Source organism: Lasioglossum baleicum, chromosome 2, assembly GCF_051020765.1.
Source record: "Lasioglossum baleicum chromosome 2, iyLasBale1, whole genome shotgun sequence".
NCBI lineage: Eukaryota > Metazoa > Arthropoda > Insecta > Hymenoptera > Halictidae > Lasioglossum > Lasioglossum baleicum.
The window spans coordinates 17,846,169-17,863,347 of record NC_134930.1 but is presented as its reverse complement, the minus strand read 5'-3'; the positions used below and the strand labels follow the sequence as shown (position 1 = coordinate 17,863,347).

The following is a 17,179-nucleotide window of genomic DNA, read 5'->3' as shown; positions in this document are numbered from 1 at the left end:
ATATTTCAACAAAAAAAAATTGTTTAAGCGAAAAGGTGAACATTACAATCAGCAGCAAGTTTTTCTGAAGTGATAACAAGATCATTGGTGTTTCGTAATGGTAATTACGGTCATGTGAAGGCCGCGTGCTTTGAAATCAAGTGACGTTCTTCTAAAATTGTTCCCATCATCAAAATCAAGTGTTACAATAGTAAATGAGATATTCAAGGTGATCGGGGGATGTTGTTCACCCCGTCGAAGTATAGTAGAACAGAAAACCGGCGAGATAACGCTGAATGGCGGAGACTCGCGTGTGTTTCCCATTGTTCCGTTTGTAAAATCAATTTGTATCGCTTCCCGATTCGAGCGGAGGCATTAGCTCTCGCGAGCCGACGGGGAACGCCGGCTCCGAATGGAGTTGCGGATCGTATTGGCAGCGAAGTGAGAATATTGGATCGCATTGAACCGTTGACCGCGGAAGCTGATTTGACAGACAGAATCGATTGTTCGCGCTCTCGCCGTCTGCCCTTAGGATACAACCGCGCCGCGAGAGATAGAGAGCTGGGACGAGAGAGAGATACAATCAGATAGAGAGGGAGAGAAAAGACCGCTCGTTAAATTGATTCGATCTGTACCCGGAAGCCTCCACCAAGATGCAGCTCGACGCGTTGACCGCTGTAACAATATTTAGAACGAACCGTTCTGACCCTGGTCCCCGACCAAGGTTCCCATTCCGGTGATAATTTTGAATTTTTGATTAGTTTGGGGGTTGTTTTTCAAGTATTAATCTGCGTACTGTGGTTCGTTGAAGCGTTTTTGTAAAGGGCTTTTTAAAGGTACATCTTTTGGGTGGATTATGAAGACGATATAAAAGTTTTTAATAGTTGCATTAAAAGTAAGACGGATAAATAGAAATTAAATGTAACTCACCTGGGTTAGGTCTTATTATTAGTTATAGAACTCTGTTGTAAAGAATGTTGTACCTGCTGTTTTCCATGTGACTTAGCTTTCAACCCTTAACTACCAGGTTGTCTTTATCATTCTTTTCGCGGCGGTCGACGTGTTACTGGCAGCGTTAATTGGACGGCTTCAGCTAGTCCGTGAATTTTTATGAAAAATTGTTGTTCGAATCAGCTTTCCGCGGCGCAACGGATCAACGATACGATCCGACTTCCGGAGGCATGGATATATTTTTGATTTGTAACAGTCGAGTGGCGGTGATGCGAGGACAAGTTGTAACCGAACAAGGAATCGGAATAGTAGGCATCCGGGTGTCCGTGGACAGGGACGCCCGCTTCGGATTCACGTTGACCAGAGCTGATGGATGGTAAGTGCCATTTTTACTTTATATTTTTATACAAATAATTTAACACGTTCACCGCCGAAGCACCATCCTTAAAAATTCCACACAGTTAGCTGTGAAGAATCATGACTGTATTACGACAAATTGTTAAGAGTAGATGAAGAATGTGGACGGCTTGGCAGTCAATGTGTTAAAACCTAGAATATTTCTAAAATGATTCAATTAATCTAAGTCGATTAAAATTGTACATGTATATGGAAATCCTACGTTTCATTAAGAACCAATATTTCTACCAAAAGCGTAAACTGAATCACTGTAAAATCAAAGCTGGAAACAGTATATTTAAATACATCCGGTGGTCCTAATATTAATCTAGCCGTCAACGTGTCTTAGAACACGAAAGCGTTACCAGGTACAAAACATCAGAGAAAATGAAGCATGTTTAGGATTCAGCCGGAAATGCAGAATACCGGAGTGTCTAATATGCTATTAACATTATCTAATTTGCGACATCCCAAATAGTACGGGTGAATGGCCTGTTAACCAGTGATATCTGTAGACGGACCGTAATTTTGACATTTCCTATTTAATCTGCAGAAAGAGGAAACATGAATTTATAAAAATTCCTCGGTTAATATTCAATTGTCGCAGTCTTGGTTAAAATATGTCGAACATTTATATAATAATTTATCAGCGTCACTATGATATTATACGCGGTTTCACTTGATCCAACTCTCTGACGTAATTTTCTATTCATCTCGAGCGACCTGGTATTCCAAACATGCCGCGTATTCTCTAATTGCTGGACTAAATTGATCGAATTAGAATGTTTGTCGCCTCTTGCCACGTGAATATAGTGTTCTTAAATTATCGGTGCTAAGGCGAGCATAGTATCTACCTCTAAAAGAAAGATGCTTGAAGCTCGATTTCGTTCATTTAAGCGCTCAACTAGATGAGCCTCTTCATTGAGCCCGGTTCGTCCTCAAAGGTACCATTTCCGTAGTCTCAATTCATCGCGAACCTGAGGTGATGTAGCTTATATTGTGCTCTAATCAAGAGATAAGTGACAAGATGCCTGTTAGGAGTGGCGTAGACAGCAAGGCACGCATTCAATACTCGTACACGCTATTAATTCAAGAACGCCGACAAAGACACGGTGTTTCCATCAAAGGAATAGTCAATCTCGAACAATATTGTTTTCTAATTACTCTAATGCACCATGAATTTACGTTCGTATACCAAAATGATAGAACTACTCGGTTCTCGGTAAAATTATAGAAATTCTCAGTAAAACCAAAGCTAATATTGGTATATCAAACAAATACTGTTAATTTCGGCAGAATTCGTTCAGCCAAATATTTGCCAAATTAATTTGATAAATTATTTACTCGAAGGATTCGAATCCGAGTATTGAAAGTTCGAGTTGATGTTTGTATTATTATAATAAATTCACGCAGTTGTTTTAGGACGTTGGAGCCCCAATTTCAAAATTGTCCTATAATTTATACAAAGGATCACTTGCAAATACAAATTGGCAACCCAGTTGGTCAGAAATCGATTCCTCGCAAAATCTGTTTTAATCAAAATTCAAACAGATCAAAAAGAACAGTATACTATATCTCATGAAACTTTTGATTGAAAACAAACAATTCTGAAAAATAATTAAAAAGTCCAGATTTGCAGAAATGAGCAAATTGCACGAGTTATTCACGTTTTCCTGATTATTGCACATGGTCCTTTGAATCGTATAAAAGCATTCTGTATTGTTTAAATAGTCACATTTTACAAGGTGCTTGAAAACTTTACAATTCATCGTGCACATCGCTCCATACTCGCAATAAAGCTCACGAAAGCACCATCAACGATGACCAGATGAATCGTTATCTCCAACGGTCCTCATCCTCCCATCTCACAACGCAGCCAGAACAAATAACCACAGTAAAACGCAATGTATCTCAACTTCGGAACAACGGGTGCATCGAGTGGCGAGGCGAGGCGAATCATTGATTAAAATTTCGCCCCATTGTATAGAGTTTCTATGTTTTATTCGCCGAAATCGGGGAACAACGAGCTCTCGAGCCTATATTAAGGCCCTTGCACATGGTAGGCACACGGTGCGATGCATGCATCAACACTTAGGTTTCGCGTAACCTGCATCGGTTCCAGTTCATCTCCACGTTACCGATTTTTCTCGGGCCGTCATGCGATACCAACGTGGAAAAGCTTGCCAAAATGTCCATTCTTCTATCTCGGTATACTGCAATCAATATAGTAGGACGTGTGTTAACTACAAGAAATAAAAAGAAGTCTTTATCGGCTGCTGGTAATTTTTCTTTGATTTTTGAAGAAAGAAGTCTTCTGTTTATTATTCTATGAATTCTATTTACTGTATAAATGCCAATTTATACTTAAAGACAGTCATATTAATTTTATACGCATTGCTATTTAAAGTCGTTGCAGAGAATCCAATCAGTAGGGCCGCTTTTTAAAGAAGTAGCTCCTTTTTAGAGCAGAGGTCGGCAAGAAGTGCTCATTTCGGCCGATTTTCGAGGTCCTTTTCCGGGCCGCGCGTCTCTCTCTCCATGACAGTCCTAGTTCTCGAGCCACCTAAGGCCCGCACCATATTCATGCGAATAGCAACGTCCAGCCTTCCATTTGACAATTCGGATTTACCGTCTAAACGCAATCGATAATGTTTTCACATATTTGAATAAAATTTTGGCGATTAAATTAAGAACTATTTGCCAAATTCATCTTCCGAATTTATTTCTCAAATTTATTTTCTATATTCATTCTCCGAAATTATCATGCGTCATTGTGGAACAGGCCTAGAAGCGGGCCTGAGGTGGCTCGACAACTATGATCGTCACAGGGATCAAAGGAGGACAAGGAAAAAGAGGATGTAGCTCTCGAAAATCGGCACTTCTCGCCGACCTCTGTTTTAGAGGGTATATCGATGCATCGGATATTTCGACGCGCACAGGAGCGACTGCATTCTGCACCGAGACGTCGCTTCCGAGGAAAAGCGAGGGATCCTTTCCGATCGCGGACGATGCTCGCGAATTTCCCGTTGGCGGAACCGTATGCGTGACATTAGTATTTGCGCACGATGATGGACGGGAAGCGTGCACGCCAGCTTGGACGTTCTTCGTAATAGGATCAAGGCTGCATTGTAATGAAGGGAGGAGAGGGGTGGTAGGGGGTGGGTGGTTGGGTGTAAAGGGGGATGGAGACGCCGTAGAACACCTATACATCGAATAGGTATATAGTAATCCCGGCGAGGATAATCCTGAAACACGGAGCCGGAGGAGTTGGCCCGGCAAACCACATCAAAGCCCCAGCTAATGATGTCGAAAGCTTCCTAATTACTCCGTGCAAACCTGCGTGATTAGTCCGACCTCCGTTTCTCCCTCTCTCACTCGAAGCCGACCATACCTACCCCCCCTTCCCTTTCCAGTACCATTCACTCTCCCGATAGCTGTCGAAATTTTACCATAATACAGTGAAACTGCGAATGCGAGATTGCATCGCGACGAAATCCCCGGCGAACCTGTCAGAACGACGTAATCCGAAGCCTGGACCCGGGCTCCGAACCGTTTCCATTCACCTTTAATGAATACCAGGGCCAGGCGCTGATAGATTACCGGTTATTATCGCCGATAAGTATAGTATGCGCGTCAGATTCCGGGACGCTTGGTTGCGAGTATGGCGAGACTTTGGGATACCCTTTTTGGAATTGGCTTGGGGACCAAGTTCTGTCATTCCACTTTCGGTCTCGATGGTTTTAGACTGGCCTTTGGGATGGTAAACTTCTATTGCAACGTTGACGTGTGCAGGTTCAATTTATTTTGTGGTAACGTCTACCCTTCTCTGGTTTTTGAACTTCGAAATTGACTTTGTTCGAATATGTACGAATTTGATTGGAGGCGACCGTGTATAGGCGGTGTGTAATGCTATCTGAAATTGTTAAAGTGATTTTAATACCTTAAAAAAAAATGTGCCTTTGCTTCAGATAAACTTGAAACGTAGATAGATTCGAAAAATTAATTTGAGTGAATTGTTCGTCAGGAATGCTGCCAAAAAAAGTTAATCTATTATGAAAGTGTCCGGGCATTGATGCGGATCATTGTGTATTAAAAACGAGAAATAATCGTAACCGTTCGATAAAATCACAGCTCGAGGAGCGACAGGTTTTCCATCAGGGGTGCCCGAAACAATTGAACTCGATAAGCATATTTCGGTTATCGAAAACTGGCCGGTTCGAATTGGTCACGGTCGAGCCGGACCGGCTGGTATCCTTTATCGATCGCCGGTTGGCCCCGCGACGTAATACCGGAAGCGGTGTATAGTTTGAAATGCATTTACCTACTTCGATCAGGTTTGACGTGCTGGTCAACGGCGGCGGACGCTCTTCTGTCACAGCCCCTTCAAACATGAACTTCACTAGAATAGACATGAAAAGTGTTACACAATCCCGAGGCTGATAAAGAAATTAAAATTTGAATGGGCCCAAAAAAATTTATGTCCTACCATTCCAAACGTAGTACCAGTGGATGATTAAGATTCTTCTGATTAAAACGAGTGCAAACACGACATAAATCAGACTAGTTTTATAGACTTAATATAAACAACAATATTAAAAACATAAATAAGATTGCTTTGTGCAAAGCCTATAAAAGTACATGAATTTACGTCATGTTTGGACTCGTCTTAATCGGGAGAATCTCAACAATCCTCCGGTTCCATGTTTAGAAATGTAAGACAAAAATTACAGTGCACGTTTATTTTTCGCGGCATCCTTTTGAATTTTATAACAATTCTTGTACCTTGTCGAGCTGTGCTCGAGTCAATTCTTCGAAGAGAAGTGCTACCCTGTAACGCAAGAATTCGACTTCCGGATGTCAATCGTTGTAAATTTAAGCAGGGGCTACTGTATTTGAAATGCATTTACCTACTTCGATCAGGTTTGACGTGCTGGTCAACGGCGGCGGTGCAGTGACGCTTCAGTTCCAGCGCAGCCCCTTCAAACCCCTTACGAGGACCGTGTTCGTGCCGTGGAATCAAATAGTGGTTCTGCCTCCTGTGGTGATGACCCTTAACATGGACGGCCAGTCTCATAAATCGAACCAACCCCCGAGCCCAGCTGTCGGTAAGTATTAACCCCCGTATTATGTTTCCGTTTCCTTTTCTCTTTTCGTATTTCGTTCACGTTATATCGCGGCTCCCCGTTATCGCCACCCCGTTAACGAGACGAATAAATGGCTCAGAAGCTTTCGATATAGCGAAGATACATGTTTTAAACATGACTCTATATGTTATATGTATTTATATATATACATTTTTTGTTCGTTATGGTTTTATTCATTACGTTCCTCGGTTCCGTTGAGTTTGTTCATTGAGTTTGCTAATGTACGCTCATAATCAGTGGATCATCCGATACAGGACCCATCCGTGACATTGCTGAACGTGTGTGCCGTCTTTGTTCCGTCCTTAAGTGTTTTATGTTTTTAAGTTCCTTACCATTTATGGCGTACAATATAATAGGCTTCCCAGGGATCTCCATGGGACTATTTAGCGAGCACGGACCGTGCCTGGAGCACGATCATGAGCTCCTCAGACCAATCATCGTCAGCACATGGATGCCCGAGAAGGTGGGAGGACTGCCTGGCAAGAGCTTGGTGTTCGCGGAAAGTCAGGTAAACTGCACTGATCCATATCGTTTGTCATAGACTCTATTGACCTTAAGATTTTAATCAGCGCCCGCTCTAGCGATTACGTCGCCCCGGACAAAAAGACAAATTTCCGCCCCTTAAGAATATATATATTTTTTAAATAAAGGTACATATTTTTTATCTTCAATAAAAATCAAATCATTTTATTTAAATTTTAATAAAAGCAAATTTTCTATTAATTGGGTATTTAACACATCAATATTTTTCTCACAGTCACAGCCAAAATGGCGTCCCTAAATTTTCGCGCCCCGAACAAATGTCTGGAGCGGGTCCTGTCTTAATATACAGGCTATTTCAAAACGCTAGTTTTATCGTTGTAAAACAATCTTTAAAATGAGATGCCCGAATGAACTGATTGAGATGATAGGCCGAATAAAAATTCAAATATCCAGAACACTTACATAATATCTCTTAAACAGCACCGACAACGTACAAAGAAACCTCACAACCATTTCCCAAAGATCCCCAAAAGAAGAGGGCCACAAAATCCACCCGCAGCTCCCGAAAGTCCTGCAAATTCGTGTTGCACGAGCATCCGTATTTCACTATCCTAGACCCAGCCCATCAAACTGCAATCTGTTATTTGTCCCGGTTGCCAAAGCGCATGCAAGATCATCCGGTGCATAACAGCGGACACTTTGTAGCAGCTTTCCTCGCTCTCAGTCGGCATCTGTGCAGCAGCGGAAGCTGTTCCCGGGCTGATTTAAAATTCAAATTGCGTCCGGCGGTGGCCGTAAACAAGATTTTCGAGTGACCGGGGTCGGTTCTTGCAGATCGTGCAGGAGAGCATCGCGATCCCAGGCTCGAACCTGCACTTGATGTATCAGAGCAACCAGGCGGCCGGCTACCTGTCCACTGTGAGGATGCAGTTGACCGGCCCGTTCATCCCGAAGTCGCTGACGCACGTGCACGTGCACGTAGAGATCGAGGGATCCTTGCACACCAAGACATACGAGGCAGATCCGAACCTGACGCACACCTTCGCCTGGAACAAGAGGAACGTTTACAAGCAGAAGGTCTACGGAGTTGCGCAGGCCAGGATCTCCATCGGCTACCAGCACTCCACTTGTCTCTCCGTCATCTGGGAGACGCAGACAGCCAGCATGCAAGGATTCGACGTTGACATCTCGGACATAGGTGGATGGGGACTCGACATACATCATCATTACAATTTCCATGAAGGCATCCTGCAGAAAGGTGATGGAACTACGCTGCACTTCAAGCAGTACCCTAGGACTGTGAAGGTCGTCATGGGTACTGGGCTGCAGAGGAATCTAGTTTGCCAAGACTGCAATGGACTGGCTAAGGACGCCAGGCTGCTGACGCCTGTGGCTCTTACCAGCGGACCCGATGGAAGCATCTACGTTGGGGATTTCAATCTTGTCAGGAGGATCACGCCCGAGGGAAATGTCTACACTGTGCTGATATTGAGGTGAGTCGCGGTTGCAGGTTTGGAAAAGTGGGAGAATGTATTATGGATTTGCTAAACTTTTATTTTACAGTGCGACACAGGTAGCCTATCAGTACTACCTCTGCGTCTCTCCAGCTGATGGACACCTGTACATCAGCGATCCTGAGAAACATCAAATATTGAAGGCGTTGACATTGGAAGTTGTACAGAATCCTAGTATTAACATCGAGCCAGTCGTCGGCAGCGGTGAAAGATGCATACCTGGCGATGAGAGTCATTGCGGAGACGAGGGTCCGGCTATTCGAGCGAAGTTGGCCCATCCGAAAGGTAATTGCAGAGAATCTCAAAAATCATCCACACAGAATAAAAGTGTCCAAGAACATATCCAAAGTGATCTAGAGGCACCCATACCATACTAAAATCAACCCTCAAATCGCCACTCAATAAACGAACCCTATTCCAGGAATCGCGATAGCAGCGGATAAGACGATGTACATCGCGGACGGGAGGAATATACGAGCGGTGGATCCCAAAGGCATCATCCACACCCTGGTGGGTCACCACGGCCACCATAACCACTGGTCCCCAGCGCCGTGCGTGGGTGCAATACCCGCCCACCAAGCTCAGCTTCAATGGCCGACAGGATTGACCCTAAGCCCGCTGGACGGTTCCCTGCACTTTATCGACGACAGGTTAGTCCTGAAGCTTACCAGCGACTTAAAAGTCCGTGTGGTAGCGGGGACGCCTCTGCACTGCGCCAGCAACAGCAACGGGAACGACGGGGATGCGTCCAAGGTGAATGTAACGAGCATCGCCAACCCGAAGAAGCCGGATGAAGTCCTGGGCTCGGTTCTAGCAGTTGGTTTCAGTCCAACCGGTGAACTGTACATAGCGGAGAGCGATTCTCACAGAGTGAACACTATCAGAGTGGTGGACAGCTCTGGGAAGATGACCCATTTCGCTGGTCAGCAACAGGAGCGGCTGAGAGGACAATGCGAGTGCAATAATACTACTCCTAGCACCAAGGATCTGGAAAGTTGCACTTGTACTGATGACACTAGCAGCACAGAGACTCTATTATCATCTAATGCCAAGTTCACTGCTATATCTGCTATCGCAATCTCTCCCGACGGTGTTCTTCACGTGGCAGACCAAGGCAGCCTGCACATCCTAGCTCTTCAGCCTTATTTACCTAATCACGATGAGAACGGAGAGTTCCATATACCATTCCCGCCAACGAACGAGATCTACGTGTTCAATCGATACGGTCAACACATCTCCACCAAAGATTTAACATCTGGAAAGACGCGATACTCATTTTTGTACAGCAAGAACACCAGCTTGGGGAAACTGTCTACTGTGAATGACAGCGCGCGTAATAAGATCCAGTTCCTCAGGGATTATAACAGTGTCGTTTATTCCATCGAGAATACTCAAGATCATAAGTCTGGGCTGAAGATCTCGGCTGTTGGGTTCCTGGAGAAGCTCACCGAGAGGGAAAGGTCGGAGATCGTTCTGGGATATGATGGATCTACTGGTTTGCTGACCAGTCGATCAGGAGTAAGTGTTCAGTATATTGAAGTGTTTCGTGGGTTTCGAGTGCGGTGTACATTGTTGTTTCATTCGTTACAGGGTGGAGATACGTATATTTACAATTATGATGGTTTGGGACGTGTTACCGATGTGATTCTGCCTACTGGCGAGAAGCTGAAGCTGTCTTCGGACTTGTCCGGCGATGAAGGTCTGGCTGTGAAGGTGTCTGCTCCTCTGCGGGCGCTGTCGAAGGGCGACAAACAGAGAGCTGTGGAGTTTATGATGAAGAATGAGAGGTCCAAGGAGTTGACCATCACCGATGGTAAGATTAACATTATTCATTTTCTGCTTTTCGTTCAATTTCGAAACTTGACATTAATGAATTCTGGTATCCCAGGTGCCAAGGTCAAGAAGGCCATCGCGTTCACCAACAGCAGCCTGGAGGTTCTGCTTCCAGGTGGTGGCAGAGTCCTCAGCGCCACAACAACGAAGCACCCCCTATTGGAAGCCGCGCTGCCAGTAGAAGCCGAGATGCTACCAATGTGGAGCTACCAGTTGATGTCTCTAGGAGAGCTAACGAACACCATGACGACGACATACAATTTAGTCGGCGACGTCAGCCACTTCCAACAAACTCTGAACAGAGAAATCTGGGTGAACGACACTAGAGTGATAGGCGTTGAATTCGAGCAAGCATTCAGTCGCGAGACGTTCTACGACAAGACTAGAAACCCTCTACTGACAGTCACCTTTGACCCAGCTGGACTACCTTTGACCTGGCAGCCTCATGAACAAGGCTACAACCTGACGATAACTTATGACAGGTTCAATCGTATAGAAAGCTGGAAATGGGGAGCTTCTGATGAATCCTACGGTTATGATCGACACGGCCAGCTAGCCGAGGTGACCAACAGCCAGGACGGCACTAAACACTATGTTTACAACAGCCTGAACATCCTCTCTAACATCACTCTAGCCAGCGACAGACATTTCTCTTTGGAGTACGATGATGATGGTGGTCTTCGTCACATCATTCTTCCATCAGGAACAAAACATTCGTTCTCTTGCCAGGCTTCTCTCGGCTTTCTGAGAGTGACGTACACTCCTCCAGGCAGCACCAGAGCCTATCTTCAACATTATAGCCATGACGGCAATCTATTGCAGACTGTGTTCCCTGGGGACGGTGCTAGAATCGTCTACAGGTATCATACTTCAGGTCAACTTGCTGAAGTGGTGCATGGGGATGGAAAGAGCGAGATGAGGTATACAGAGAGTGGTCTTCCTTCGGAAGTGATCCACTCTGAGAGGGACGTAGAGTACAAATGGGACTACCAATATAGCGCTGGCTTGTTAGTTGAAGAACGTATCGACTTCGGAGCGAAGACTGGTCTCAGCAACGCTAAGTTTACCTTCGATTATGATTCTAACTTCAGGCTGATCAATGTCCAAGGCAGAATAGGAGGTCAGACGCTCCCGACTCACACCATGGCCTACAGTCCTAGGACTGGCATGTTGGAACAGATAGGTCAGTTCAAGGTTACCAGGCCGCAGACCAACGAAACCACAGTATTCGATGGAACCGCATTGTTCTCTCGAATCACTGATGAGAGGTATTTGGAAACGCAAGTGACCTTGACTATCCATCAGCTAGAAGTCTTCAGGATGGAGTTCACTCATGATTCTCGAGGTCGCATCAATCAGACCAGGACGTACACTCGGAACGTTGCTGTGAATACTTACACTAATGTGAAGAACTATACTTGGGACTGCGATGGTCAATTAACTGGAGTAGAAGCTCAGGAACCATGGGGATTCAAGTATGATGCTAATGGTAACATGTTGTCCTTGACGTACAGGGGAAACACGATACCCATGGAATATAATAGCATGGATAGAATAGTTAAATTCGGAGAAGGTCTCTACAAGTATGACAATAGAGGATTGGTGGTGCAGAATGCCAGAGAAGAAAGGTTCAATTACAATGCTAAAGGTCTTCTAGTTCGCGCTACCAAACGCGGACGCTTCGATGTTAGATATTACTATGATCATATGGATCGTCTAGCTACCAGGAAAGACAATTACGGCAACGTTACTCAATTTTTCTATAACAATCAGAAACGTCCTCACGAAGTCAGCCAGATTTATAGTCCACGAGATGGAAAATTGATGTCCTTGGTGTACGATGACAGGGGACATCTGATATACGCACAAGTCTACAGGTACAAGTATTACATCGCCACCGATCAGTGTGGCACACCCATCATGATCTTCAGCCAGTACGGAGAGGGCATCAGGGAGATCATGAGGTCACCCTACGGACATATCGTTTACGACTCCAACCCCTATTTGTATCTACCTGTCGATTTCTGTGGAGGATTATTGGACAAGGTGAGACAGTGATTGATAAAGAGGATTGGTGGTTTCGTAGTCATCTTGGTCTGGGTTTAGATCCACACCTCAATTTCAGCCATCAGCTTCTTGCATCAGTCTCAGCTTTCAAAAAATTGCTACTTTCATATACAGTGACTTCAGTCTATCAGATTCTCAAAAATATTATATTATCAACATTTGGTTCACAGTACTGTTAAATACGAATATACTAGGTTATCCAACAAAAAGATGGGTTCCGAAGTAGACAGTAGTCGGATTTGAGAGTTGCAAAGTTCCTAACAGTATTTGGTTTCCAGGTGACGTCTCTGGTGCACATGCCAAACGGCAAAGTCTACGACCCATTGATCGGCCAGTGGATGTCTCCACTCTGGGAGAACGTGCTGGACAGGGTGGACACGCCGACTCACCTGCACTTGTATAGGTTCAACGGGAACGATCCTATTGACGTCAGGCACACAGACAGACCAAACCAACCCACAGGTAAGGCGAGCGTATCTTCGGCGATCAATTGCTTTGTGCAAGATTAATGGCTTGCATAGCTCTGAGTCAATATTGATGTGCTAGGAGGGCGGCTAGCTTCTGAAACCAAATAGCACATCCATACGATCCGATGGATCTCCTCCTTGATTTAGCATCCTCAATATCAGTCCACGAGACACAGCTACAAACTGCTAAATACATCTTGCAGACCACATATCATGGCTGAAGCACCTGGGCTACGACCTGAAGAGCCTGGCGCCTCAACTGTTCCCCGAAGAGCTGCCGGACAGCCTGGTGCCTCCAGCGTTGGGTCCAGGAACATCAATCTTCGGGAAGAAAAAGCGAACGAGGAACATGGGGGTTCAATCGGGATTCCTGGCTCACATCGCGCAGAGGCATTCCGGAGATGCAGTGAGTCTATCGGCTCCGCCACGTTCGGCCTTGAAGAAGGACACCAGCGACCTGATCCCGAGTCGTTTGGGAGCTGCTTCTGATCCTCCATTTGGCAAGGGAATCCTGGTGTCGAGGACAGTGGACGGCCAGGCTGTGGTGTCCAGTGTTCCAACAGCGAACGCCATTTACGGAGACGTGTTCACGTCGGTGTTCAACCGGTCGTACTTCCTGCCGTTCACGTTCGTGGTGCACAGTGCTCAGCAGGATGCGTTCTACTTCGTCAAGGAAGAAACCTGGCGAGCGATCGAAGACAGGGGCCAGCTGAAGCGGCTAGGTGGCCAGGTGAACACCACGTTCCACGAGAGCGAGAACGGCAGCGGTAGCAGCTCGCTGATCGACGTGAAGATCCACGGGGACAGCTACGTGGTGAACCTGCGTTACGGCACCACCGCCGAGAAAGAGAAACAAAGACTGCTGCACCACGCGAAGGCCACCGCGATCCGCAAGGCCTGGCACCGGGAGCGCGAAGCTCTCAAGGCCAACACCCCGTCCACCATCGAGTGGATGGTCGCCGAGCAGGATGAGATCCTGAAGTCCGGCTCCGCGTCCAGCTACGAGGGCGAATACATTCACGACGCACAGCTGTACCCCGAGCTGGCCGAGGACCCCTACAACATCAGGTTCGTGAAGAAGGCGGTCGACCCGTCCAGCAAGAAACGTCGCAGAAGGAGAGGCGCGCCGACCTGCAAGCTCTGGTGGCTGGACAAGCTCTGCTAGATCGGCGGCCAGGCCCGGTCGCCTAAACGCTAATCACCACACACACAAGTCCTCCTCTCCTGGAGCCCGGGAGAACTGTCCAAAAAAAAAAAACAAAGCGGAAGCGAAACAGGAATTTTTGTTCGGGACGCGCGCGCGCTCGCCGAAGAAGAAGAAGAAGAAGCGGGTGGTGGACGATAGAAGAAGAAGAAGAAGATGATGAAGAGTCGTGTGCGCGTGTCGGTAACCGCGCGCACTTGAACACTATCAAACAAAGAGAAAAAAAAAGTTTTATACCAAAGTCTATTTGTGTATTTCGAAGATGCCAAAAACATTAACGTTAATACGATTATTATGTACCGTGATAGGGTGTAGTTGTGTAAGGGCGAAGAGTCGCGTGACTCGCGGGTCACCGAACGTGGTGTGTGCGAACGGGAGAGGGCCGCGAGACGTTCCGGGGACCCGTCTTCGGGGACAATGTTCCTTCGATCAGATCGAATTTAGAGAGAAACCGAGAGGAAAAGAGAAAGAGAGAGAGAGAGAGTTTAAGGAGACGTGGTGCGCGGAACGTGATCGTGAAAAACGGTGACGTACACCATCGAGAGGTCGATTCGGCGCGGAGTCGGACGGGTCAGAGACCGGAAGCCAGGCCATTCGTCGTTGAGGGCGAACCGAGTGAGAGAAACTAGTCAATATATAGCTTTACATTGACGTAGAAACATTTTTCCAGTAGGATAAGGTCGAGCCGAGTGTCACGATCGTCGATGTTGCCGTGTGAGAACCGTGTGTACCCTGTCTGTCCGTCTCGTGTGGCCGCGCGATGCTCGAACCGTAGAACGATCTAGATCTAGAAAGGTCTGAAGAGAAGAGAATAGATGGAGTGGGGTCTAGGAGAATGGACGAGGACAGTAGGTACGGTGGACCGCGAGTGCAAGGGGACACGGACGAATCTCAACAATGAATGGCCCAAGGATCACGGAGATGGATGGAGAAGAGGATCGTTCGGACGCGCTTCGAATTGACGTTATCCCGAATTTAGGCGGAGGTCGAGGACGATGTTAGGGTGTATAATAAAGTGGTGCTTTCGGTGCGACAGTAACGAGCGTGACTAGTTAGAGGACATCACTAAATAGAATGACTAAGGTATTTTTAACTGATGGATGTGTCCTAAATCCTAACCCCTGATTCCCCGTTCAGCGCCAGCGTCCACCACTTCCTCTCCTCACGGAGGACCCGTGCGTCGCTCGCACGAAAAATCGCGGCGGCGGATGCACCGCGGGGACTTACAAGATGGCCGCTTCCAGCCGGAAGAAGCGTTCGAAACAAAAAAAAAAGAAAATAAACCGGAAGAGAAGCGTTCAGAGAAAGAATACCGGAAGGAAGCGTCGGGCGCGCGCGTCGATGTCCGTCTCCGCGAGCCACGCGAACGCGGACGGACTAATTGTCGGTAAATAATACGTATAAACACAATATCGCAAATATTCGTGCTTGCTGGATATGAATAACGAGCGTTAACTATCGTTTCCTTCACCGAAGTAACTAAGTGTGTGTATCTAAATTAACGCTGATCAGTGCCGGCCGTTTCCGCGGCGCACTGAACGCCATAATTAACGTCTCTACGCGCGTAAGCTATTATTTAGCACCCGCCGAGCCCTTACAACGCTTGCGATCAACCCTCGCTGCGATGATCGAATGTACAGGGAGATGAAGATGAAGGGGAAAGGTCCCTGAGGAATTTTAGGAAGATGTTTCGACTTCCGTTTGTCGTCGAACCCGCGGGTTATCTTGGGAATTTAATTGGTTTTGTAGACTATTTTGAGAATGGGTATCTTTCTTCACCCTTGACTGGGTTGGGACATTTCAGACTATATGAACACTTGTTTTAACGTATCCGAATGTATTTGTTTCGAACTCAGTTCAAACTTCCACGAATTGTCGCGATGTTACTCGTTTCGGCGCACTTGTTATACTAGACTGGCATTGTGTATGCGTTTATGCTTTAGCTAATTTTTCAAAATTTGAAACACCGAATTTTGTAATAAAATTTAATATCACATTATTTTATTTTCGTTTTATTGTGATCCTTGAACAAGACAGCGAGGGATTTTATTTAATTTCTGTCACTCTGAATCTTCCTGCTGGATTTACATAAGTATTCACTGCAAAGATTCGTTTCCTAATTATACCGGGTTCAAGCCTTTCTTTCGTATAAGATATTGGAAGCTATTCTTACAGTTAAGGGTTCGCGAGACTCCCATCACTCTAAGTTCGAGATCATATCAAGGTCCGCAAATTCTCATTCGATCAAGCTCCGTTCCTCAGACGGCCACAGTCTACGAAGACCCTAAAAAGACTCAAGGTAGCTGCAATCAAAAGCTGCTCGATCTTCAACGGAGTTAGGGTTGATGACAGGTGTGACTAGTCTCCCGACACCCGTCTCCCACCCACACCTTCCCCTCGTTTCCTTCCTTTGGATAATATTCCCCTCGATTGCCACATTCGATACTTTGCGACGGCTTTAGACGGCGCCATTTTAACGGGATTAGATAGCTGGCACCGCGACGACAAGATATATCGCGGCTAGAAATCGATAAAAACAACAAAACCGAAAAAAAATATGATAACACTATACGCTGAGTGTATAAACGTTACGGATGGAACAAAAAGAGGAAAAAGAGAAAACTATATATACAGAAAAAGAGAAAGAGAAAGCGAAAGCAGGAAAGAAAGAGAACAGAGGGAGAGAGAAAGAGAGAGAGAGATATATAGGAAAAGCTTCGTGTAATGTATTTTTTACTCGGACTCGAGTGTTTAGAGCTATGTAACAGCAAAACTCTCCAAATTCTGCGGTCCAAGCGAACTCTCCAAGCGCCCTGAAGAAATCGGAGACTCAGCTCGTTTCGCGCGTATTTTCCTGTCGAAAAAAAACTGAACCTCTCGCGGACTATACGGGGGTTACCGCGAGATCACTATAACCGCGAGAATCGTCGAACTATTCAGTATCGTGTTAATAATCGGGGGTGGGTTCGTTTTCTCCCCTCGGGAAAAAAAAGAAAACAAACGCTGCCATGATCGCGATAAACCAGCGAGAAGGATGACGCCATCAGAGCTACAGCTTCGATACGTGGACGTCTAAACACTCACACTGCCCAGCCTCCCTTTCTGAAGCCCTGCCCCCCCCCTCCTCTTGAAACCACACCC

At 46.0% G+C, this 17,179-nt stretch overlaps 1 protein-coding gene across 21 annotated transcripts in view; it reads left to right on the top strand.

Annotated features, from left to right (window-relative positions):
* Ten-a (Teneurin-a transmembrane protein) overlaps positions 1-15,338 on the top strand; it is a 782,863-nt gene extending 767,525 nt beyond the window's left edge. For 20 of the 21 annotated variants that reach the window (XM_076447158.1, XM_076447169.1, XM_076447168.1 and 17 more), the window contains 10 exons: positions 1,187-1,306; positions 6,247-6,431; positions 6,827-6,978; positions 7,788-8,446; positions 8,517-8,752; positions 8,889-9,985; positions 10,058-10,280; positions 10,356-12,346; positions 12,646-12,829; positions 13,038-15,338. In XM_076447158.1, the coding sequence (XP_076303273.1) occupies positions 1,187-1,306; positions 6,247-6,431; positions 6,827-6,978; positions 7,788-8,446; positions 8,517-8,752; positions 8,889-9,985; positions 10,058-10,280; positions 10,356-12,346; positions 12,646-12,829; positions 13,038-13,999 (5,809 nt within the window). In that variant the 3' untranslated portion in view covers positions 14,000-15,338. The remainder of the gene's footprint in view (positions 1-1,186; positions 1,307-6,246; positions 6,432-6,826; positions 6,979-7,787; positions 8,447-8,516; positions 8,753-8,888; positions 9,986-10,057; positions 10,281-10,355; positions 12,347-12,645; positions 12,830-13,037) is intronic. The other variant, XM_076447160.1, reaches the window with a different exon arrangement.
* Positions 15,339-17,179: the final 1,841 nt, after the last annotated feature.